The 26,280-nt window shown below is 33.6% G+C and overlaps 5 protein-coding genes and 1 long non-coding RNA gene across 7 annotated transcripts; 2 read left to right on the top strand and 4 right to left on the bottom strand.

Annotated features, from left to right (window-relative positions):
• Positions 1-1,582: 1,582 nt before the first annotated feature.
• LOC107012264 (putative calcium-transporting ATPase 13, plasma membrane-type) lies at positions 1,583-5,219 on the top strand. The gene is made up of 3 exons (XM_015212061.2): positions 1,583-2,504; positions 2,665-3,218; positions 3,431-5,219. Exons 1-3 carry the CDS (start codon positions 1,583-1,585, stop codon positions 5,057-5,059), a joined length of 3,105 nt encoding a protein of 1,034 aa, XP_015067547.1. The 3' UTR covers positions 5,060-5,219.
• LOC114077159 lies at positions 3,832-7,336 on the bottom strand. The gene is made up of 3 exons (XR_003578170.1): positions 7,087-7,336; positions 4,474-4,726; positions 3,832-4,303 (listed from the first exon to the last, which is right to left on the bottom strand). It is a non-coding gene; the product is annotated as an uncharacterized LOC114077159 (long non-coding RNA).
• A 1,885-nt stretch (positions 7,337-9,221) lies between these two features.
• LOC107010945 (perakine reductase-like) lies at positions 9,222-13,430 on the bottom strand. Of its 2 annotated transcripts, XM_027916843.1 has the most exons (8): positions 13,223-13,430; positions 13,021-13,137; positions 12,314-12,484; positions 11,079-11,282; positions 10,740-10,912; positions 10,346-10,442; positions 10,062-10,215; positions 9,222-9,735 (listed from the first exon to the last, which is right to left on the bottom strand). In XM_027916843.1, exons 3-8 carry the CDS (start codon positions 12,458-12,460, stop codon positions 9,554-9,556), a joined length of 957 nt encoding a protein of 318 aa, XP_027772644.1. In that variant the 5' UTR covers positions 12,461-12,484; positions 13,021-13,137; positions 13,223-13,430; the 3' UTR covers positions 9,222-9,553. The 2 variants fall into 2 exon arrangements, with proteins under 2 accessions (XP_027772644.1, XP_015065699.1); XM_015210213.2 differs by lacking the exon at positions 13,021-13,137.
• A 2,097-nt stretch (positions 13,431-15,527) lies between these two features.
• Positions 15,528-18,097, bottom strand: LOC107010951 (perakine reductase-like). Its single transcript, XM_015210225.2, has 7 exons — positions 17,942-18,097; positions 17,340-17,510; positions 16,770-16,973; positions 16,447-16,619; positions 16,244-16,340; positions 15,980-16,133; positions 15,528-15,861 (listed from the first exon to the last, which is right to left on the bottom strand). The coding sequence occupies exons 1-7, from the start codon at positions 17,993-17,995 to the stop codon at positions 15,680-15,682; spliced, it is 1,035 nt and encodes a 344-aa protein (XP_015065711.1). The 5' UTR covers positions 17,996-18,097; the 3' UTR covers positions 15,528-15,679.
• Positions 18,098-19,862: 1,765 nt separating this feature from the next.
• LOC107031817 (ammonium transporter 3 member 2-like) lies at positions 19,863-22,634 on the top strand. The gene is made up of 4 exons (XM_015233294.2): positions 19,863-20,733; positions 21,010-21,295; positions 21,372-21,570; positions 21,691-22,634. The coding sequence occupies exons 1-4, from the start codon at positions 20,125-20,127 to the stop codon at positions 22,046-22,048; spliced, it is 1,452 nt and encodes a 483-aa protein (XP_015088780.1). The 5' UTR covers positions 19,863-20,124; the 3' UTR covers positions 22,049-22,634.
• On the bottom strand, positions 22,365-24,652 carry LOC107008053. Its single transcript, XM_015206956.2, has 3 exons — positions 24,356-24,652; positions 22,635-22,906; positions 22,365-22,539 (listed from the first exon to the last, which is right to left on the bottom strand). Exons 2-3 carry the CDS (start codon positions 22,898-22,900, stop codon positions 22,536-22,538), a joined length of 270 nt encoding a protein of 89 aa, XP_015062442.1. The 5' UTR covers positions 22,901-22,906; positions 24,356-24,652; the 3' UTR covers positions 22,365-22,535.
• Positions 24,653-26,280: the final 1,628 nt, after the last annotated feature.

The following is a 26,280-nucleotide window of genomic DNA, read 5'->3' as shown; positions in this document are numbered from 1 at the left end:
TCAACAATATCTAAATTAGCCATTCATATAGTCCCTTCATCTCATGTTACTTGTCCATATTACTAGAAATTATCTCTCTCAAATTACTTATCAATTTACAAAATTAACATATTAGTTAATTTAAAATTTTCCATTTTACCCTTAAAAATTTAGTTCTTTTGGAAGTATAAATGTTGTAAAATTCCAAGAAGGTTCCTACGTTACTACTCCCTCCGTCCGCCTGTTTTAATTGTCATGGTTTTTATTTTTAAAGTCGAACTATAAAATTTTAACTATTTTAAAATGTATTTTTTTATTATATTAATATGTAAAAAATTATAATTTATAGTACTTTTCATATAGTTTTAAAATATCTATTTTTTTTGTTTAAAATATTGAATTAATGTGATCTAATTTAACTTTGAAAAATAATCAAATTGACTTTTGAAAAGCGCAACATGACAAATAATTTAAGACGGAGGGAGTAATTTTTTTTATTTATAAGACAGACGAACACAACGCATTAAAAGGAGTTAATTGGACAAACTATGTAGATAGAGAAAGTATTAGCTCAGAAAAATCAGAATATAATTAATACTTGTTAGCTACAACCTTTATCCGTACTCGATAAATGTGTACAAAAATGAAATCAACGAATCAGTAAATGTTTATTTAAGAGGTGTGCAAACTAAAAATATGACAAATAAAATAGACTCAAGGAGTATTCGTTTATATTGAACCAACAAACTTAGATTCTAGTTGCTAGTTATCGAGAAAATTGTAGAAAAACTATATATCAGAAGAAACACGACTATAGACCTGGAAAGCTTAACCGGGAATAAAGGTTAAAAGAGCACGCGGAGAATCTTTAACGTCTTTGCTATAAATTTTTGTAGGGACGAAGTCAGAAATTCTATTTAAAAAATATTCAAAATTTAACATATCAAAAGAATAGCAATACTATATTTTTGTATAAATTTCTATATACACAATAATATAATTTTTCGACAAAGTATGTTCAACTGCCCACTCATTACTACATGTGGTTACACCACTTCTACTTGTAGAGCAAGATTTTCGACATGATGAATTTAAGTTTTATGCGTACTCAGTTTAAATAACACTTAAAACAATCAAAATCATAGCGAACTTTCTTGGTAATCTGAGTAGTAAAAATTTAACTAAATTGCTATCACAAGCCAAGTGTGTAGAATTTTAATTCTCAAGTAAAATCCCAAAATTCTTGCTCCTTCACTATCTTGGTAGACAAAATATATTTACTGTAAAAGCTTATCCACACTTGATGTTAACCCCAAATCGATGAATTAATGACATATAACTTAAACACCAGAATTAAATAATAAAAAATATTCCTTGATTTATGGAAAAAGGATCGATGCTTACTCACGTAAAACACAAGCACTGAGCATCAACATTCAACACTATTGCATGGAATATGTAAGTGAACTTCTTCACATTTTCCTCATTAATTTTCTAGCTCACTGATTAAAGGGAATACCAGTTATCACGTAATAAAATACAGTAAAATTCATTGTAAGCATCCTGGAAATTGCATGGAACTTTCTTTTTTCCTAGGTTATTTATGCAACTAATTCACACAATGAATGCAACGCAGCCAATATCAATATTTACCAGCAGTAAAAAAATAATACTACTGTTGTTTTTGAGCAAAGAAATCCAAATGGCTATACACACATCCAAACACAGTGATACCATTATGTTTTTAAGCAATGAAAGGGACAGTTACCTTGGAAAACCTCATAAGAGGCTGCAGTTGGTCTTTAGAGCCATATACTTTGTGGCATTCTTGAATAAGAAAAGGACTGATAGAAACACATTAGTCCTTTCCCAGTTGGTGCGCGATCCATCCTACATTATCGACATTGAAAGCATCAATAATCATGAGAAACAACTTTTTAATGGCATTAACAAAGAAGCACTTGCCAAGTTGGTTAGAGAGAAAGACTTCAATGGCCTCCTTCAATTCGGAGGAGTGCTACAAGTCGTAGTACTTCTTGGATCGGACCAGAAAGAAGGTATTAGAATGCATGAGAATGAAGTAGAACAAAGGAAGGTGACTTTTGGTTCCAACATTTATGAGAAGCCACCAGCCAAGAGTTTCTTGAGTTTTGTAGTTGAAGGTTTCAATGACACCACCATTATTATCCTTGTGGTATGTGCTGTTTTGTCCCTTGGGTTTGGGATTAAACAGCATGGACCTAAGGAAGGGTGGTATGATGGCGGAAGTATCATCGTTGCAGTTATTCTTGTCCTTGCAGTCTCTTCTATCAGTAACTTCAAACAAAGCAGACAGTTTCTAAAACTTGCGGAAGAAAGCAAGGATATAAAAGTGGAATTAATGAGAGACGGACGTCGACAGGAAGTATCGATCTTTGATATTGTTGTGGGTGATGTTGTGCGTCTCAAAATTGGCGATAATATTCCAGCAGATGGACTCTTCTTGGATGGCCACTCACTGCAAGTAGATGAGTCCAGCATGACAGGTAAATAGAGACAGACCTAGATATCATTTTCAGTGTAAACAATAAATATAAAAGGGGAAGACACCAAAAAGTAGTATAAATTATTAAGTTTTGAAACTATATTTTAAAGAACGCAGAATTTTGAAGTCATTAAATATATACTTTGGATCTACTTCTGCAGGTGAAAGTGACCACGTTCAAATAAACGAGACACAAAACCCATTTTTGGTCTGCGGAACAAAGGTAATGGACGGATATGGACACATGCTTGTCACGTCGGTAGGTGCAAACAATGCATGGGGTCAAATGATGTGCACAATAACAGATGACAAGAATGAACAAACGCCACTGCAAAATCGGTTAAATAAACTTACTAAATATATTGGGAATGTTGGTCTGTTAGTGGCTTTTCTTGTTCTAGTCACCTTAATGATCCGTTACTTCATGGGACATACTGAAAATGAAAGTGGAAAGAAGGAGTTTGTAGGTAGCAAAACTAAAGCAGATGATATAATGAATTCCTTGATTCGTATAATTGCGGCTGCCGTAACCATCATAGTGGTTGCAATTCCAGAAGGTTTGCCATTGGCTGTTACACTAACTTTGGCATACTCTATGAGAAGAATGATGCTCGATCATGCAATGGTCCGTAAGCTATCTGCCTGCGAAACAATGGGATCAGCAACCACAATCTGCACAGACAAAACTGGCACTCTCACATTAAACCAGATGCAGGTACGTTACTCAAGGCAGATGCAGCCTAGTTTACTGGGTTCAACTTGAACCCACAAATTCCAATATGGAGCATAAATATATGTTGAAAATTAGTAGTAAGCTTTCAACAAATATTAAATTCTAAACTTGCAATTTTAAAATTGCGATGAATTTAACAGTAAGAACTTGAACATAGAACTCATTAAATTTAAATTCTGAATTCATCTTTGCAGGTAACAGAATTTTTCTTAGGAACAGAAATGATTACGAGAACATCACAGCTAGCTACTGATGTTGTCCAATTGCTACAAGAGGCTGCTTGCTTGAATACTACTGGTGATGTTTATACAACACCTTCAGGCCCTCCAGAAATCTGTGGAGGCCCTACCGAGAAAGCGATTCTATCATGGGCCCTGACCAGTTTACTAGTGAACTTTAATGAATTAAAGCAAAAGTATCAAATCCTCCATGTCGAAGTTTTCAATTCACAAAAGAAAAGAAGTGGGGTACTAGTAACAAAAAATAGTACGGGAAACGCTCACACACATTGGAAAGGTGCTGCTGAGATGATTCTAGCTATGTGCTCCACTTATTACGTCAAAAGTGGAATAATTGCACCTATAGATCATGAAGAAAGAAAAGAACTTGAGTTGAAAATTGAATATATGGCAAGCAAAAGCTTGCGATGTATTGCATTTGCTTACAAAGAAAGCAATGCAGAAAATCAAGCTCTTGAAGAAACTGAACTAACCTTACTGGGTCTGGTGGGTCTAAAGGACCCATGTAGGCCTGGTGTTAAAGAGTCTGTAGAATCTTGCAGGGATGCCGGTGTTAGCATCAAAATGATTACTGGGGACAATGTGTTTACAGCTAAATCAATAGCTTTTGAATGTGGAATACTCCAACCAGGTGAAGACTTGAACATTGCAGTTATAGAAGGACCGACATTTAGGAATTATTCACAAGAAGAGAGGATGGAGACTGTCGAAAAAATACGAGTGATGGCAAGATCTTCACCACTTGACAAGCTTTTGATGGTTGAATGCTTGAAGCAGAAAGGCCATGTTGTAGCAGTAACAGGCGATGGAACAAATGATGCTCCTGCACTAAAAGCAGCAGATATTGGACTTTCCATGGGGATCCAAGGTACAGAAGTCGCAAAGGAGAGCTCCGATATAGTTATCTTGGACGACAATTTCAATACAGTGGTCACAGTCTTGAAGTGGGGAAGGTGCGTGTATAATAACATTCAAAAGTTTATTCAGTTTCAACTCACAGTAAATGTTGCTGCCCTTGTTATCAACTTTGTTGCTGCTGCTTCATCTGGAGAAGTCCCTCTGACAGCAGTCCAACTTCTGTGGGTCAATCTCATAATGGATACTCTGGGGGCCTTAGCTTTGGCAACTGAGCGACCCAGTAGCGATCTAATGAACAAAAAACCAGTTGGACGAACTAAACCACTGATAACTGGAGTGATGTGGAGGAATCTCCTTGCTCAAGCCTTGTATCAGGTAACGGTGTTATTGATCCTGCAGTTCAAAGGAAGTGCCATATTTCATGTGAATAAGAAGGTAAAAGACACTTTGATATTCAATACTTTCGTTCTGTGTCAAGTTTTTAACGAGTTTAATGCAAGGAATTTGGAGAAGAAAAACATATTCCATGGAATACTGAAGAATAGACTATTTGTTGGGATAGTGGGAGTGACAATAGTTCTCCAGATAATTATGGTTGAATTCCTGAGGAGGTTTGCTGATACTGAAAGGCTGAACTGGACGCAATGGGCTGCATGCATAGGGATTTCATCATTGTCATGGCCTATCGGTTGGATTGTAAAGTGCATTCCTGTATCCAACAAATGAAAATTTCGACCACTAATGCTGCAGCAAAAGACACAAGAATCTTTAAGTAGCTCCTCTTCTTATTTTTCTTTTCCTTTTTTCTCATCCAATCTTTACATTATAATAGGTTAAATAGCTTGTCCTCTTTTTTTGTTTTTTAATTTATGCTTTTCTTTCTTCATTTCTCATTTTACTTCATTGCAACTTAAATTTATCCACATGCCAAGTTTAGGTAAAATTGAAAAGATAGAAACTGTTAGGAAACTAATTATCAAATCTTCTCTTAAAATAAGACTAAAGATAACAGAAAATTTTAGTCCATTTAACAATTGGCTCTAGGGTCCACAATATAAAATTTCCTAGGCCTACAAAAGTTTTTCCATGGATAAAATATACTAGGACCCAGAAGACTCTTGCTATCCAAAAGTTGACAAGAGTTTCTCAAAGTCAAAAACAACGAAGATATGCTAATGCTTGTGGAGCACATTTGATTTTCCACAAGAGGTTTTAGCTTTAAAATGAGACATTGCAGTAGTTGCTTCCTTAACTTTATGTAATATGGAAACTTAGCTAAAGGTAGTCAACAATTAAAGAGATCTCAGACAAAGAAAGTTCAATTTTGCAGTGATATAAGTAAAGTAGCACATAGAATTATAGGTATTCTATGATCGCATCGTGTTGTTGTAGCACTTCCTCCATCTCAGTCATCCTTCTTAATTTATTATTTTTTTTTACTTTCAAAAAAAAAATTAAGAAGGTTGACTCGTTAGATAGAGGAGCTCCTTCGAGAACACAATGTGATAGGCTACAATCTTTGCACAAGTGGTGTCGGCATACTATCAGAACTCAGCTTGTATGTGGGTTTGGGTTGAAGTTCTTTATAATTTGTCTCAAATTGATACATTTGTTTTATTTTAAAGTGGTGTCAGCTTATAAAATATACACAGGGATTATTCCTAAAAAAATATATTATTTGCATATATACTTATTTGTGATTTTTCTCAAAGAAGTGTTGTCGCATGATAGCTCTAGTAGAAGTGTGTGTCTGCAATAGTCTATCAAGGTAAAAACAAGTTCTATGAGACGGTTATAACTTATGATACCAGCAATTCATCTATAAATAAATGTCAAGACCTCCAAGGCTCAACATATTAACAATATAAATCCAACACAATTTGAAAGTTAAGGTAGAATTGTAGTCGTTCAAAATTAAACAATAGTAAGAGAAATCATCATATCTGCCCAAGGGTATTGGTTGCTCACATGGATGCTTAAAAGATTAAGAGAAAATTGTCTAAGATGATTGTGTCACATCCGACATATGCTTCTTGTTAGGTGTGTATTATGATGATAGAATTTGCTAAACGAGAGAAGGTAGTCTTTAACTCACAAAGATAGAACTTCTTAATAAACAATCTATGGAGAGCCACTTCTTTCTTTTATACCCCTTTAGGTACAATCAAATGAGGAGACAGGGGTTAAGGAAAGTGAAAGTGTTGCGTGCCATTTCAACCTTGCACATACCTCAATGTTATTCCCACGTCCACAGTGTGACTTTGAACCAAAGCTACAGGGTTCGGCCAAACCCATAGTCAACCCTCTCCCTCCGCCCCTGAATTTTCGGTGACACCACATAGAAAAAGGCTTCATAATCCGGATCTATTATCCTAAATCAATGTGTGCAGACTACCAATAATTCCATTATTACTTTTTTTTGTTCATGGTAACAAGAGTAAAGTTAATACTCCCTTTGTCCAATTTTAAGATCACAAGTTTCAAAATTCTATGCCCAGAATGGGATAACTTTTTTTTCTTCGAATCATTTAAATTGAAGCTCTACATACAGTAGTTATGTTTTGGAGTACTATTCTTAAATTTTTGTGACCTTGAGTAACCCTAGATTAGAAAATGTTCATTTTCCTATTAGAAGCTCCCCTACCCATAAAATTGATCAACAGAATAAGCAATTAAACAAGTTGCATAGTATAGAATGAGTAGTACAGTGAAAATAGTAGTATATTGAATGAGTGGTTGAGAAGGATCATCACCTAGGGTTTGAAAGGCGACAATTATATATGACTGACCCCATGCTTGCTCGCTCCAACATTGTGGGGACAAAGGAATAGAAAATTATGAATAGGGCTTCTTTAAAGAGGGGACACAGTTCGTACGGAGTACACTTTGATTGAGATTTAACAATGGAGCACGGGTCCTGCTTATTGCAGAAAACTCCATTTTTTTCCTTTTTCTATTTTTTTCAGGTTCAAAAGAGGAAGAAGAAACCTACAAATATCTAAATAATTGTACTCGACACTCATTGTTATCTATTGTTTTACTGTATTATATCTACTATGTTTGATTAAATTATATTGTTTGACGTTTAATAATATTATTTTAATTTATAAGTTTACTAAAATATTTATACTTATTTTAGGGTAAGATGTTTGATTAAAATTCATAATATATGGTTAAGACAAAATAGTATTATGAAATATTATGTAATAATATAATTAGAAAATAATGGAAACACACCAAATTGGTTGATCCATAAAATGGAGGTTTTCATTAATACATAACAACGAAATTTAATAATGTAATACAATACATTTTAAATAAGAATCAAAACAAAAATTATAGATATGATAACGATACGATACAATATAATATAATGAATAACAATATTTATGTTTTGATTACTACTGTCGTTTTTAATATAATATTTTTCATTTTATAGCTATAAAATCCAATTATATTTTTTCATACTATTAAAATTTTATGTGTACTCAATAGGAATTTGAATACTTGCATATATCAAAAAAATAAAAATTAATTTCAAATTATATCATACAATACTTTTTTAGAGAGAAGTATTAAAGACATTTCTAAGTTCGATGTGTATTATTAGTTTTATTTCTAAACTATTGACAATTTCACAAACACTTGTTTATTTGACTAACTGAACTTAGATACAACCGATCATGCAACATTACTTTTCAGTTGAAATTTGTATTTTCTTTAAAAAGTGTTAGTTACAATTTTAATATACCTTCTTCGTTCTCTAACAAAATGTATATTATGATACAATTAATGTTAAACCCTAAATAGAGTTCAACAGTTAATTGAACAAAAATTTTGCTAAGAATGAGTTAAGTAATGATAACTCAAAAATTTTTTATTTTGAAAATAACTTAACTTTATAATAACGAAATAATTTTAGCTAAAACATTAATGACATTAATTAATTGTCATTAGATTCAATTTCGCTATAGATTTTAGGAACACTTACAAAGAGAGCTAAGTATCACTAAAAATATATATTTAACATCAATTAAATTATTATCATTAATTAAATATCACTAAAATATTTTTTTAATATAGTGTTTAAATGTCCAATAATACATTTAACTAAACAATATTTCGTCAAATAATTGAAAAATATAGAGGAAAGAAATAATAATGTATGGTGAGGAAAGAAGTGGCAAACAAATTGTCCAAAAGAGTAATGTTGGGCCTACTTAAAGGGTAATTGTTTGATCATCACTTTATCAGACACTAATCATAATGGCAAAAATGTCAACAGAGACAAAATATAACAAAACATCTAGAAGAAATAAAATTTCCTAGCAAGACAATTGCTCAATAGCAATTTAAATAACTAAAATACCCTTCAAAATGCCAAGCAGGCATATTGATACCAACATATTCGCCGAGTCTTCTAATAACATAGTACAATGATATAGAAAAAAAATAAATATTGATATGTTGAACTTTGATACATAACTTTCTTTTTTCCCGTTAAAATGACATTAAAAATGTTTAACACTAGAAATGAGTTTGTTAAATTTCTCTTTAAGCAAACATGTTGCCAAAATAGCAAAAACCCTAACTAATTAATGTTTTCTTTTGTTGTAATTAATGGGCTTAAACATAAATTTTTCCCTACAACTACTACTACTACTACTAATAATAATAATGAAAATATCATATATTATTTAAAAATTGCCTAAAATATTTAAGAATCATATTAAAATTTAATTGATTCTCTTATTGCTATTAATGTCATATAAATATAGACAAAAAAAAATATAGATATTGAGTCCGTGCTAGCAAGTACTCCTGTGTCTAGTTGTATATAAAAAATGATTATACATGTTTCTTTTTCGAACAACCTATGACAGCTTAGTTTGAAAATTCCATTTTCTTTTCCCAACATGTTGCCACAATAATAACTCCAATACTCAATAGTGATACAACAGCGCTAAGCACAAAACCACAATTGGATGCTTTATTGAACAAAAGTCCGACTTGAGTCTAACAATAGGGGCCACAGTATGATTACTCCACAAATAATAACTCTAAATTGAAAACAAAAACAAAAATGGAGAAGCTAATATGATTTCCACTTTGACTGAGATAAAACACTAGTAGACAGATCCTTTATTCAAATATATGGATTTAAGAGGGAAGAAGAGAAACAATATGCTCAAGCCTGCACTTGTTGTAGCGCAACACTGATCATTTGGTTGGTGGTGGTGTAATGGAAAACTTATATGATGACTTATAAAGCGCCTCACCAATTCTCTGGCCTGCCACTTCACTGACGGGCACTGCATCAGAAAGCTCTTTTATGTCTTCTTCTGTGAGCTTTACTCTCACGGAACCTATGTTATCGTGAAGATTTTTTATCTTTGTTGTACCTATAATAACAGACAACAGACTAACTCAGTATTTATTCACAGCATCATGACTTAAAGAAATCAAAGCACAATTTGTAACAGCATCTAATTTCTTGAGGCAGAAACAGGAAATGTTGCACAGCTTTCTCTTTTAAATATTATAATGACATAGAGCCTTCGCCTCCAATTCTTCTGGTAAACAAAGTGCCAAGTGAGTGCTACTTTTAGTCCCACAGATTGAGAACATTGCATTTCTTACCTATTTCAGCTGTTTTTTCTTATTTCTTTCAATACAAGTACCCTAAGATCATCTGTGAATTAGTGCAGTTACGCAAAGAGTTGCTTACCAGGAATAGGTACAATATCATCCCCTTGGTGAAGGACCCATGAAATAGCAAGTTGAGCTGGAGAGCATCCATGCTTCTTGGCTATTCCTCCCATACGAAAATATATAGATTTGTTCTTTTCAAAGTTCTCTCCTGTAAACCTAGGGTGTGTAGTCTGATAGAGAGTAAGCGAAACCAGAATCATAAGAGCATGAAAAATGGATTTATTACAAAAAAAATATTACTAATAATAATGAAACATCAAAGAATTTAAAACTAAAATAAACAACTGTTTGTTTTCTTACCAAAAAGCTGTTGGCGGGCAAGCTTTCAACAACTGCTTTTCCAGCAAAAAGCCCACGTCCGACAGGGCTATATGGGACAATCCCAATTCCAAGCTCCCTAGTAGATAATGATAGAATGAGAGAATTGAAAAGTAAACTGAAAATTTCTCCGCACACTATCCATTTAACTTTCTGCTTAGTGGTTAACTGGTTCATAATTCCAACTGGGGGAGGAAATAATATATTTTCATACAAAAGGAAACAAGAAAAATGATTAATAATTGTCCAGCAGGAATGTGCCTTTTTTCAGTTAGATAGTCTAAATAGTAGAAAGTCCAAATGTTTGTGGAGTCCTTTCTTTGATTTCAAGGTTCTTTTCTTCTTTTTCAAAACGTGTAATAAAGTGTATAGAAACCTGCAAACTGGAATTATGTCATCCTCAATGTCACGCGTCCATAGAGAATACTCCTGCTGTACAGCAGTGATAGGATGAACTGCATGTGCTCTCCTTATCGTCTCCGGGTGAGCTTCAGACAGGCCAATATACTTTATTTTACCTTCTTCAACTAATTTTTTGAGTTCTCCCATCTGTAATACAACTCACCACGATAAGAAATAGTAGAGATAGAAGAGCTTCACGGGAAAACTAAAAGCAAGAATCTTGATTAGCAATGCAGGCATTCCTACTCAAAGCAAATGAATATTATGAGGGCTAAGGGACCAAAATTGAACCATGTATAGGCAGATCACTTACTGTTTCCTCAATGGGCACTGTTGTGTCTATACGGTGCACATAGTAGAGATCAATGTAGTCCACTTGTAGGCGTTTTAAGCTAGCTTCACAGCAGGAACGAACATATTCAGGAGTTCCTTTTACTGTAACCTTAGTTGGTTCGATCTTATATATACCGAACTTTGTGGCAAGCTGTATTATTTCTCGAGGCAATTGCTTTAATGCCTGAAACAGTGAAAAACTTAGATGAATTACAGACTACTTAGGAAAATCAAGCAGCTCTTTTACTTACTGGTAGTGGGCTTCTGGCATTCCATTACCCCATTTAGTACATGAACCAAAGATACAGAACATAGTCCAAATCTTTTTCCAGTCCAACATTGCCATTACACCTCATTTTTTTTGGCATTAACATTTCCCTTCCATTTTCATTTTCCGCCCACCTAAGATATGCTAGATGGAAAACAGAACTCTTCAACTCCGTGAATATTCTGTTGTGGAAAATATGACTTGAGCTAATACTTCTAGCAACAAGTTTGTAGAAACTTCTCTTTTTCAAATGCAACCAGTCAGTGATTAAAAGACTGAAATGCAAAACAATTCAGTAGCCTGATAGGACAGTTAACTGATGAAGCATGAGAAAAGTGGCAACACTCTCATCTTATAGCTGGACCAGCTTTTTCAGGTTTTACCAAAAAGATCCTCACCATGTGTTTCATAGAGACTCTAATTATGGAGGTGGCCAGTTCACCATTAAGAAAAAATGATTCTAGGTATTATCATACCACATCATTAATGTGTTCATCAGATGGTGTAATACCAGTAGCCTCAACAAGTGATATCTTATATGGACACAATAGCTGAAGTTGAATTGCTACCAAGTAACGAAAAGGATTGCAATAAGATAATTTAAAACTAAACCTAGTGAAGATGAGAGGATTTCAAGTACTCTTCCCGTTCATGCCTCTTCCCCACCTCCACCCTTCTCTCTTTTTACCTGAAGGAGATAATTTTACATATGAACATCTATAGTTGATGCATACAAAAGTTTATTATATCTTACATGTTCGCTGTTTTATCATGTTAAGATCATTCGAGAATCATCAAGCTGGAAAAATAAAGAAAACCATCTTGTACCCCCACTATCTTTGTTTTGTTTATACAACATTCCATGGAAAGTGTAATGGATGTTTCTGCCAATAAAAATGCATCTTTTGATGTTCATGATTCATGCGAAACCAATTGTCTGTAATTACCTTTCCAACCAAGTATTCATTTGCGTGATCCATCCCATAAACATCTGATGTGTCAAAAAATGTGACTCCTTTACTAAAAGCCTCCTTGATTATTGCAATCCCTTCCGACTCAGGAACAGGAGAATTATAGACTCCGGTGAGCCCCATACAGCCGAAACCTAATTTAGAGACCTAGAAACAAAGGTTCAACATGCAGTGAATGACCATTGCATCAAATTATATGAGCACTACCTTGTGAAATAAACAATTTTGCAGAAAAGGAAGTAACAGCTAAAAAGCAAATTACTACATCCATTTTGGAAAGCGTAGAGTGTCCTTATTAGTTCAGAGCAAACCTTATCTATTAAATTCACAGGAAGAAGTCCATGAAATTTAGCTTCTGATCTAAATTGCAAGTGATCACGATTTCGTTCAAACAACAAATCTAGCAACGGATCAGTGATTCAGAAGGACTCCATGGGCTTAGAATCCATGGCTTTCAGCTAAAATCATAAATAGTACACATACATATAAATACACATATATAAGCATTAAACAAGTAAAGAGAGGTGTTAGATAAGTATTTGAACTCATACTCCCAACCTATATCAGCAATGCTGAAATCTTGGATGGTACAATGGCAGGGTAGTTCTAATGTATAACTTATGGGTTCTACTAACCCAATCACTTCGGCTCGAACCGTTAATATGTGTTAAATAACAACATACCCATGCATTTCCACAAGTGGTGGTATGGTGTGTACGCCATCTTATCCTTCAGAATTCCCACAAATTAAGAACACTACTGTAAAAACCAGACGAAATCGAAGTACTCTAAAATTAAACCTACTTCCAATACAAAAAGACACAATTAGAACTGACAAAATGCGACATTGTTCAAAAAATGTATGATATAGCTTGAAGATCTTACCTCAAGTCCTCGACTTCCCAGCTTTACTCTAGGCATCTCCACTTCGTCCGCCATTGCTCAAATGGGGAAAATTCTCTTTTGACGGTTTTCTTCTCTTTTGGTACTAAAATTGAGTAAATTGTAGAGACTCTACAGATATATATATATATATATATATTGTCGCCATTGACGTTTTTTCGCCCCTACGAGGAGAGCGATTAGGTAAGCAGGGGTCGCTTGCGTCAACGATTACGTTAATCATGATACTATCATTTTCAGTCGATATAAATTGCGTATTACTTATTAGAAATAATTTAAATAAATATTTCCTTATATTTTTTATCCAAAATTCAAATATAGTTCAATGTAAATTTGTCTTTAAATTTGACAGAAAAATATGTGTTAAAGCTTAAAATTAAATCTATTCTAAATATTCAGTTTTTGAAAAAACTAGCCGATTTAACCTGATCCATTTTACTCTCTCCGACTCATTTTATATGTCTTAGATAATTAGTCCATAATACTTGTCATTTTATAAAATAAATGCATAAATTATTATATTCTTCATTTTTTATGTTTGTGGGTTATTAGTCTTGAAAATATAAATTTGACCAACTTAGAAAAGCTAAGTAAATAATTCATGTTTATTGGTTAAATTAATTAATCAAAATAAATTAATTCATATGCATTGATTGAAAACTTAAATTCCAAAAAAATTAAATAAGGATAGAAGGGTAAAATTACATCATTTCTTAATGCAAGTGCAAAGTAAAAATGTGACACATTAAATGAGACAGTGGGAATGTTTTCTTTCTTTTTTGTTGAAGGCCTAAAATACCCCTCTAATATTTAAATTGGTACAAATATACATACATCCTCCTTTCGGCTCTCAAATACTCTTAACGTCAACTTTTTGGCTAAAAAAATACTCTTATTTTTAACAATCCACACTTATAATGTGGATTGAAGACAATATTATACCGAATCTTATATTTTAAAAATATTTTAGATTTTTTTTCGTTAAAATAATTTGAAATTACTTAATATATAGGCTAATAGTTGGTTTTATTTTGAATCTTGTCCATCATTTCAAAAAATTTCAATGTTTGACAAAACAAGGGAGAAAAAAAGGAGTAATTAGTGGTGTCATTCATTACATTAGTATTAGTTCAATAAAAGATTATTTAATTAACTATACTGTATTTTTCTTTTATGAGTTACCAAAATTCAAAGTAAAAAAATTAAAATTAACATTTTCTCCTATTCCCCCTCTCTACCCACAACATCATGATAATAATACAAATTGAAAGAATATGAATATATCAAATTTATTTAAAGTTTGAGTTAGTGATATTTTAGTTAAGAATAAGAGATTTTTTTAAAAAAAATAAATTGAGGGAATGAGCAAGACGCAAGACAATTGGATATATATATATATATATATANTCAATAAAAGATTATTTAATTAACTATACTGTATTTTCTTTTATGAGTTACCAAAATTCAAAGTAAAAAAATTAAAATAACATTTTCTCCTATTCCCCCTCTCTACCCACAACATCATGATAATAATACAAATTGAAAGAATATGAATATATCAAATTTATTTAAAGTTTGAGTTAGTGATATTTTAGTTAAGAATAAGAGATTTTTTTTAAAAAAATAAATTGAGGGAATGAGCAAGACGCAAGACAATTGGATATATATATATATATATATATATATATATATATATAAGAAAGGGGTAGTGTGATTTTTTGTTGGATCTCCAATTCTCCATTATGAGTGGAACTATAATAATTTGGGGGTTGACTCAAAATAGGACAATAGTAACGTATCAATATTAATAATTTTTTCAATATTATTTCAAGCGTATCAGGTCAAGATGAATCATAGATGAGTTTTGTTATTTATTTGAAAAGGGCTTAAATTTTGATCAATTAGATTAGGTAACATAATAAATACATGCTTAATGATTTTACTTTATGACCTTAGTATAGTATAAGTGTGTCTCTGGGATTTCGGGTATGGGTTGAGGGGTACTTGTGCATTATCCCAAATTATATATATAATATTGGTTTGATTTGGTCTCAAGTTGATTTTTTTTAGTTGAAACCAGACCAACCCAAATATAGTCGGGTTTTTTTCTAACACCAAACTACTAATCGATTTTTTTTTTTGGTTTGACTCAATTTGCAGTTTGATTCGATTTTCGATTCGATTTTGTATACCCCTACTTTATGGACCAAGTCCAGACTCAGGCCTAACAATAGGGGCCAGTGTTTGATTACTCCTCTGCAAGTAAAAACAAATGTAGCAAATATGATTTCCACTTTGACTGAGATAAAACACAAGCACACACATCCTTTATTCAAATGTAACAATACAAAAAGAGAGTAATTATATGGCAACAGATATTAAAAAGGAAAAAGAGAAACAAACAAGCTCAAGCCTGCACTTGCAATAGCACAAGATTGATCATTTGGTTTGTGGTGGTGTAATGGAAAACTTATATGATGTGTTATAAAGACTCCCACCAATACTCTGCCCTGCCACTTCACTGGCGGGCACTGCATCAGAAAGCTCGTTTATGTCTTCTTCTGTGAGCTTTACTCTCACGGAACCTATGTTATCGTGAAGATTTTTTATCTTTGTTGTACCTATAATAACAGACAACAGACTAACTCAGTATACACAACATCATCATAGCACAAGTGACTGCTACAAGTACTCTGAGATCATCTTTGTATCAGTGAAACTACGAGAAGAATTGCTAACCAGGAATAGGTACAATATCATTCCCTTGGTGAAGGACCCATGAAATAGCAAGTTGTGCCGGAGAGCATCCATGCTTCTTGGCTATTCCTTCCATACGAAAATATATAGACTTGTTCTTTTCAAAGTTCTCTCCTGTAAACCTAGGTTGTGTAGTCTGATAAAGAGTAAACAAATCCAGAGTCATAAGAGCATGAAAAATGGATTTAATAACAATGAAACATCAAAGAATATAAAGGTAAAATAAACAACGGTTTGTTTTCATACCAAAAAGCTGTTGGCGGGCAAGCTTTCAATAACTGCTTTTCCAGCAAAGAGCCCGCGTCCAACAGGGCTATATGGAACAATCCCAATTCCAAGCTCCCTAGTAGATAATGAGAGAATTGAAAATTTCTCCAAACTATACTAACGAGTAGAAAGTTTCAAATCTTTTCTTCTTCTTCAAAATGTGTAATGGAGTGTAGAGAAACCTGCAAACTGGAATTATGTCATCCTCCACGTCACGTGTCCATAGAGAATACTCCTGCTGTACAGCGGTGATAGGATGAACTGCATGTGCTCTCCTTATCGTCTCCGGATGAGCTTCAGACAGGCCAATATACTTTATTTTACCTTCTTCAACTAAGTTTTTAAGTTCTCCCATCTGTAACACACCTCACCACAATAAGAAATAGAAGTGATCCAATGGAAAAATAAAAAGCAAGATTCTTGATTACGAAATGCAGGCATTCCTACTCAAGGCAAATGAAAATTATGAGGACTAAGAGACCGAAAATTAAGGCAGATCACTTACTGTTTCCTCAATGGGCACTGTTGTGTCTATACGGTGCACATAGTAGAGATCAATGTAGTCCACTTGTAGGCACTTTAAGCTCGCTTCACAGCAGGAACGGACATATTCAGGAGTTCCTTTCACTGTAACCTTACTTGGTTCGATCTTATAAATACCGAACTTTGTTGCAAGCTGTATTTTTTCTCGAGGCAATTGCTTTAATGCCTGAAACAGTGAAATTCTTGGTTTAACTACAAACTACTTAGAAAAAATCAAACAGCTATTTAACTGAATGGTAACGAGTCTTCTGGCATTCCATTACCCCACATAGTACATGAGCCAAAGAAGAAGAACATAATTTAAATCGTTTTCTCAGTCCAAACATTACCATTATACACTCATTTTTCCTGCGTTAACATTTCCTTCCCATTTTCATTTTACTCCATATATTCTATTCAGGAATATGACCTGAGTTAACAATTCTAGCAACAAGTTTGTAAAAAAATCTTTTGTTCATATGAATGTTTCTGCTAAGAAAAATGCATCTTTTGATGATCATGATTCGTGCTACACCAATTGCTTGTAGTTTACCTTCCCGATCAAGTACTCATTTGCATGATCCGTGCCATAAACGTCTGATGAGTCAAAAAATGTGACTCCTTTACTAAAAGCCTCATTGATTATTGCAATCCCTTCCTCCTCAGGAACAGGACTACTATAGGCTCCAGTGAGCCCCATACAGCCGAAACCTAATTTAGAGACCTACAAACAAAGGTTCAACATACTGTGAATGACCATTACATCAAAATATCATATGAACACTACTTCACGAAATAAACAATTTTGCAAAAAGGAAGTAACAGATAAAAAGCAAATTACTGCATCCATTTTGGAAAGGATAAAACATCCTTCTATGTTCAGAGTAGAATTAATCCATTAAATTCACAGTAAAAAGTCCATGAGATCTAACTGATGATTCGAATTTTAAGTGGACGGGATTTTTAATTTACTCAAACACTCTATAAAAAGAAATGCTATAAGTTATTTTTAGCCAAAAAACATTTAAAATAAATCGACCGACTCGAAATCAGTTACTTTAAAATTAAACCTACTTCCAATACAAAAAGACACAATTAGAAGTGACAAATGTGCTATCATCCAACAAAATGTATGATATAGCTTGAAGTTTTTACCTCAAGTCCTTGGCTTCCCAGCTTTACTCTAGGCATCTCCACCGCGTCCGCCATTGCTCAAATGGAAAAATCTCTCCTTTTTAGTGTTTTCTTCTTTTCTGGGTATTAAAATTGAATAAATTTGTAGTGATTCAATGGTGATATATATATATATATACTTCGTCATTAGTGATTTTTCCCCTGCATGAAGAAAGCGATTAGGTAAGCAGGGGGTTTTGCGTCAACGATTACGTTAATCCTGGTCAACTTGGCAAAACGTCAAATTACGTTAATATATTTTATTAGATTAATTTACAATATTTTATTTTTTTTCAAATATGTGGAGCAGTCAAATAAAAAAGTATGAAACTAAATAACTTGTGCCGAATTAAGAAGTGTTTTCAATGCTTCCAAGTTCCAATTATACTTTCCATTCCCTTATACTTCGACCTAAATTTGTCCTTAATTTTTGGGGGAAAATCAAGTGTTAAAGTTTAAAAAGTTAAAATAAAATGACTCGCCCTCAATATTTATTTTTTTTTGTCTTTTAATATCCAAAGTGTCGAAGCTCGTGCTTTCAACTTGTGATCGTAAGACCCTTAACCCAATGCACAAAGCCACAACTTGATGCTTTATTGACCAAGTCCAGACTTAGGCCTAACAATATGAGCCACTATTTGATTTCCACAAGTAATAACTTCAATTAAAAAACAATGTGGAGTAGCTAATACGATTTCCATTTTGACTGAGAGATAAAATACAAGCAGACATTCAGTGATGCAGAAGGATTCCATGCCTTTCAGCTAAAACCATAAACATTAGTACATATTCTTTTCAACTCATATTGTAGAAATATTGGATGATACAATGACAACGATAGATCAAATGTAAAACTTATGAACCCACTCACTTTGGTCGATAGAGTGGCGAATTCGAAATGAATTTCTTCAATGATTCTTCCGTCTACAATTTATCTAGTTGACTAGGCTATTATACAAATACAGGGATTGTGTTCAACATATAGGTTAAGGAATATAAATTTGTGAGTTTGAAATAAAAATTTTATCGTTAGTTATATAAGTTTTTGTATAAATTTTAAGTTGTCTTACTAGACATAATTTATGTGTTATGAACACTTATATCTTTAACAACATAAGTGTTGTATAAGAATAAGGGTGCAATGTTTTTTTCTAAATAGTTATTCATTGCCTTCCAATATCACTTTTTTTTCATTTAAGATAAAATATCACTCAACTATAATATTTTTCTTATTCTTTTGTGACTATTATATTGTACTTAATTTTATTATACAATTAAAGATCAATATATATCCTTTACCTAATCTTAAATTCACAAAACGCAAGTAATAATTAGTTGGATTGTCTATCTTAATTTAGGAACACATATTTTACCCATTTGAACTTAAATTGATGGCATTATAGTAAGCGTTAAAAAGCTACTTTTTAACACATGCAAAAAGTATAAAGTTTAAGCATGATAAAATATTCTTTAAGCATGAAAATTTCTTTCTTAACAACTAACATATTTTTAAGAAAATAATAAGATTATATTATTTGTTAAATGAGTTTGATGAATTGAATAAATCTATTATTATAAAATTGTAACTTTAATGACATGGCATGACATGACATATAAGAGAAACATAAACTTTTAAATGAAATAAAAATAATATTTAAATATAAGAATAGTTAATGGTCAAAAACACATTTAAATCATCATATTTTTGTGAGTATCTACTCATCTAGGTGTGTTTCAATACATAAATATAAAGAAAATGTGTTAAACTCGCAAAAGAGCTGCCGTTTAAATGTGTTTTTAACGGTAATCTTGTTTTATATATATATTTGAAATAGTTCATACTGAAACAATTGAGCAGGCCAACTCGCAAACCGAAGCCGGCAATGGCATCGCTTACATCTAGAAGAAAAGACACAAATAGCACATACGATACTCATATTAAACTAACGATGAAAGCCATTTGCTTATTTCTTAGACAGTCACTATCCTTCATAAGCACAACATTATATTATACACTCATGACCTTAAATTTTTCATGCTTATTATTGTTTCACTACAACAACAACCACGCCTCAATTCGAAGCGAGTTTAGAAATTAGATATATGAATTCATACTACTTCATTTAAACTCATCTCATTCTTTGTTGTTCTGGGTACGTAGTTGAATGCAAGGGACGCCGTCACTAATGGGACTTCCCTCAAATCTATCACCAGATGAGGCAAGTCCGGGATGGATGAACAAAGGTGACAACGCGTGGCAGCTCACAGCTGCCACCCTAGTCGGGCTCCAGTGTGTGCCCGGCTTAGTCATTCTCTATGGTGGCATGGTGAAGAAGAAATGGGCAATTAATTCCGCGTTCATGGCACTCTATGCCTTTGCCTCCGTTCTCATATGTTGGGTTGGATGGGGCTACCGGATGTCATTCGGTGACAAGCTCGTGGCCTTCTGGGGTAAACCATCCGTCGCCTTGGACGAGAAGTACCTTCTTAGACAAGCATTTCTGGGATACTTCCCCACAGCAACAATGGTGTTTTTTCAGTTTGTTTTCGCAGCCATTACGCCAATCTTGATAGCTGGGGCGCTTCTTGGGAGGATGAATTTTATAGCTTGGATGTTGTTCGTACCTTTGTGGCATACTTTTTCGTATACCATTGGTGCATTTAGCATTTGGTGCCCAGATGGATGGCTGTACAAATTAGGAGTGATTGATTTTGCAGGAGGATTTGTTATTCATCTCTCTTCTGGTGTTGCTGGATTTACTGCAGCTTATTGGGTAAATTTCTTCTTTTTATTCTTCTTTCCCCAGTAGAGCACTGACTACATCCTAATCGCGCGCTACAGGGCCAGGTGGAGTGGCACTACCAACAAGATTTTCTCCATACTAGGGCTCAAACCCGAAAGCATTAAGCTAACACAAGACCCTTTTCCCTTCTGTACAACCATTAAAGTGGAATATTACTATTTCAACTCTCTCTAGATTTACTTTGAGGTGATCTTCTTGTCCTGATCATAACTTGGGAATGTTGCATGGCAATATTAATATTGACAGGTAGGTCCCAGGCTGGACAAAGACAGAGAGAGGTTTCCACCAAACAACATTCTCATGATGTTAGCCGGCGCCGGCCTTCTATGGATGGGTTGGACTGGATTCAATGGAGGAGCACCTTATACCGCCAGCACTGACGCCTCCTTAGCCATATTGAATACACATGTCTGCACCGCCACCAGCCTCCTTACTTGGCTGGTCCTAGACATTGCTGTTTCTGGCAAACCCTCTGTGATCGGAGCTGTTAATGGGATGATCACCGGCCTTGTTTGCATCACCCCTGGTGCAGGTACGTTCTCATCCTGTGCGCTGACTGGGTATAAATTTCGACATGCTAGACTAACCAGTAGATTCTCTACCTACAGGAGTTGTTCAGAGTTGGGCGGCCATCCTGATGGGCTTAATTTCAGGAAGTGTTCCATGGTACACAATGACAATCCTTCACAAGAAGGTCAAGCTATTAATGCATGTCGACGATACCTTATATGTCTTCCATACCCATGCCCTAGCAGGAATTTCGGGCGGTATTCTCACTGGATTTTTCGCTGTGCCAAAGCTCTGTAGGCTATTTTACCTCGTACCTNTGCATGTCGACGATACCTTATATGTCTTCCATACCCATGCCCTAGCAGGAATTTCGGGCGGTATTCTCACTGGATTTTTCGCTGTGCCAAAGCTCTGTAGGCTATTTTACCTCGTACCTGAATGGGAAAGGTACATTGGCCTAGCCTATGGTTTACAGACAGGCCGAACCTTAGCTGGGCTCCGGCAAATGGGAGCTCAACTAGCTGGTGTTGGATTCATAGTATGTCTAAATATTGTCATGACAAGCTTGGTCTGTCTGTTCATCAAGTTGATAGTGCCTCTTAGGTTGTACGAAGGGGTGTTGCAAATTGGAGATGACGCTATCCATGGAGAGGAAGCATATGTATTATGGGATGATGAAGAGAAATATGAGAATACCCAGGTTAATTCTGCATATGATGCTGATGAGTATCCATCAGTTGTTTCAAAGACACTGAGTGAACTCCAAATGGTATAAAAGTGTTCTCTATGGCTAGGTCACACAATACTTTGCTTCTAGCATGTGCAAAACTTCTATAACTTCAGTAGCTGAAGCATGTTTGTAAAGAAAGTCTGGCTTTCTTAGCGGAAAGATGAGACTCAACTAGCTAATATTCAGTAGAACTACATGTTATTTTTCTTTCAAAATATTGCAAGGACCATTTTACTCGCACATAATAGACAGGTGAAATCGAGACAGCAATGGAGAAATAATGCACAACCATAACATTGCAGTGACTATTAATCAATCATTTAGAAAACCAAAATATGAAGTACGAATACACTCCTCAAAATAAAAAGCTTGAACAAACAAAAGGGCCTTTTGTTAGACGCCATTCTAGAGAAAAATTGTCCAATTAAAGAGTATGGGAACTTTCACCAAGCATTCACATCACACTTACAAATACTAAAAGAGTTCCCTTGATCTCAAGTTATGGCAACTGGCAATAAATTCCACATCTCTATCAACTACAATTTTCACCATGTAAGAGAGTGTTAACAGCCATTATAAAAATACAAAAAAAACCTACAAAGACATAAGCAGAGGAAGAAAATAGATTTACTTGCGCTTCTTGGATTTTACAGGGGGCTGCTCGGGAATTTCACCATCATCTTCTGAGGAAAATTCTTCTGGTTCATCTGGGACTTCATTTGGAACATTATGCTTGGTGATATAGTCCTTTAGTATGGTCATGCTTTGCTCTTTCATAGATATCAGTTGCTCCGATAAAATCCCTTTACATGCCTCAACAGAGTATGCTTCTGATCCTAGGTGAAATGTTGCTTTAACTTGAGGAGGGGATAATGCATCTCGCATTTGAGCATCCATAGTCTCCTGCATAATTTCAGTCCTCGCCTCAATCCAGATTTTAGTGACCGATAAAAAGAAACAGATATTGTGTGTGATGTGAAGTGTACACCCAATAAAACACTCAATGAAGATAGATTTTCAAGCATATGGACATATTGTACGTGCATGATTACCTTACATGAAACATTTGAGTGCTGAATCAATCTACATGGGGCATTCATTTTTAATCAAACGAGTAGAGCATATAAAGATATGCAGAAAAAAAAACACCACAAAAATTGTTAGAAGTATTAGTACGTATTTCACATTCTTCGTGTCACTGATACCAAATCCTTCTTGTGGTCTACTCTTTCACACATCAGCCAATCCCCGAGGATGGTCTTACATTACAAATAAAGGAAGAGGAATAGCCAAAATATATTCTTCCGCTGTAAGCGACACTCATTTCTGATGGGCTTTGGTAGGTCGAAGGTCCCAAACAAGATGATTTCACGTAACTCAATGGAATAAGAACTTCTTTTTGGTTCTGTAAACCAAAGGAACAAGAAGAACCATTTCCCAGCTTCTAAAAGTACCAAAATCATTTCCCCTTTTCTGCTCCTTTAAAAATTGGCAAGGTTCTGTCTTAACACAATTCATAATCAAAGGGAACTCCAAACTGTCCGCTTGGCCATAAACTACAACTAGGCCAACCTACATACTGAATAGAATTTCTTCAAACATGCATATAAAGATTTACTTTTTCAAAAAGTTACACACCAAGATTTGCTTCTCCCTATATTAAAGTACATCGCAAACAGTTCAATGAGAAACCAGAAAAGCAAGCACTGGAAAACTGTTCCCCATACTGTCTCTGCACAATTGACAAGCAATGCACATTCTGTATGAAAAAAGCATCCCATATAACATAAATATTGGAAAGATCAAACAAAAAATACTAAAAAAAATAAATCCGTATGAAGTCTGTCTTTTTTATTTTATATATCATATATGCAGTAGCATTCTAGCAACCATTTTCCGAAAAACATTTTTCTTGAGATAGGGTCTACTCGAAACAACCACAAAAGTAGGGTTAAGATCCGTATACATCCCACTCAATAAAAGCCTAAGACGGAAATTTCACTACAGCACCAAGAGGCACTACTACTCAACTAGTAAATTCAATTACTTCAAGAACTGTATATTACTAGCGCAAGAATCTTCCACTCGATATACCATCAAAGAGTTTCCGATAACGGATTAGCAAGAAGTAAATATACCTAAGTCATATACATGAAAAAATTATTGCTGATTGAGTCTAAAATCAAATTCTACTCCCACCGTTCCAAAATACTTACATATTTCGCTTCTCGAGAGTCAAATGAAAATAATTACTGATTGAACCTGAAAGCATATTCTACTCCCACCGTTCCAAAATACTTATTATATTTCGCTTCTTGAGAGTCAAACTAACCGAAAATAACAAAAACTTACCTGATTGAGCGGAGCGTTGGGAGCTACAGAGACGGCTGAGGAGAATGATATACGGTTAAGCGAGCAGCTAGTTGAGTTAGGGTTTTTGAGAGGAATTTATAATTTGGGGTTTTTTTGGAGGGACGCCCTACCAATTTTTCCTCAACGCTAGAAACTTCAATATTTTGATATTCTTGCAAATAATGCTGTAACATATAGTTATTCATGCAAATATTTTGCAAAATTAATTGTTGCTCTTTTGCACTGTGATCATCAAATAAATCTAAAGAGGAGGAATTTTCATTATTATGATTATTCATTTAGAAGACAAATAAGTATAATTTTGATTTTGAATTGGGTTGTAAATTTGGAGTTATTGTAAAAAAAAAAAAAAAATTACCTTAGAAAGATAAATTTGAGATAAAGATGAAATCTATCTAACGTTTAAGATTTAGGATGAAATTCATCCTACGATTTAGATTAAGATAAAATTTACCTTACTATTTGATATTTTACTAAAGATAAATTTGAAATAAGAATTTTATTATTTCAATTGTAAAATAAATTAATCTAATGTGTAAATAGTTATGTCATATCTCATATGATATTATTCCTATATCGAAATAGTGTTCAAAAAAATGTTTTAAGTTGAAACACCAAAATATGAAATATAACTCCCAAAAAATGTATATGTAAAATCCACCAAATTTACCTATATTAATGGTCATCCAAATTAGCCTACTTAATTGGGTCAAAATATATTTATTTCATATAAACTTAAAGAGAAAAATAATTAAAGTGCATTTGGATAGACTTTTAAGTAAAGAAAATAATGAATAGTTGATATATAATTTTTTTTGTAAAAAAATAAATATATAAGCGTATTTTAGATAAAAGATTTTTCACTGTACAATTTTACTAAATTTAGTGATTTTATTTATATAAAATTAACATAGATAATTTAATTACATAATTTTGTTATTAAATGACCATATGAGAATTTTACTTGTATTTTGAATTTAAGAATTGAAAATCTTATTGGATTTTAATTTGGGGTAATTATATAGAATGACAAACTAATAATATAAAATAAATATAGTAGCTATACTTTGATTTATTTGTGTTCTATAACAAACTGTTTGTCAGTCCCTCTTTCCCTCTTATTCTTGCTTGCCACTCTCCCTCTCTCGCTCGCTTCCCGTCGCTTGTCTCACTCGCTTTAAACAATAGAATTGTATAAATTATGTTTCTAATTGTATAAAGCGAGAAAATTTTGTATAAATATATACAAATACATATATCTTCGTCCTATACACTTATAATTATACAATACAAATATTTCCCTGCCCAAGTCTCTTTTGTCTTTCTCGTTTTATACAATTCAAATTGTATATAATTTCTTTCTTTCTCGTTTTATACAATTCGATTCAATCGTATATTTCCTGCACAAGTCTCTTTTTGGCTTTTTCTCTTTCTCGTTTTATACAAATTCAAATTGTATATAATTTCTCGCTTTCTCGTTTTATACAATTCAATTCTTCCTTTCTCGCTTTCTCGTTTTATACAATTCAATTCTTCCTTTCTCGCTTTCTCGTTTTATACAATTCAATTCTTCCTTTCTCGCTTTCTCGTTTTATACAATTCAATTCTTCCTTTCTCGCTTTCTCGTTTTATACAATTCAATTCTTCCTTTCTCGCTTTCTCGTTTTATACAATTCAATTCTTCCTTTCTCGCTTTCTCGTTTTATACAATTCAATTCTTCCTTTCTCGCTTTCTCGTTTTATACAATTCAATTCTTCCTTTCTCGCTTTCTCGTTTTATACAATTCAATTCTTCCTTTCTCGCTTTCTCGTTTTATACAATTCAATTCTTCCTTTCTCGCTTTCTCGTTTTATACAATTCAATTCTTCCTTTCTCGCTTTCTCGTTTTATACAATTCAATTCT

This window comes from Solanum pennellii, chromosome 1 (assembly GCF_001406875.1).
Source record: "Solanum pennellii chromosome 1, SPENNV200".
Lineage (NCBI taxonomy): Eukaryota > Viridiplantae > Streptophyta > Magnoliopsida > Solanales > Solanaceae > Solanum > Solanum pennellii.
Note: the sequence above shows the minus strand (reverse complement) of the source record. Positions and strands in the feature narration are given on the sequence as shown.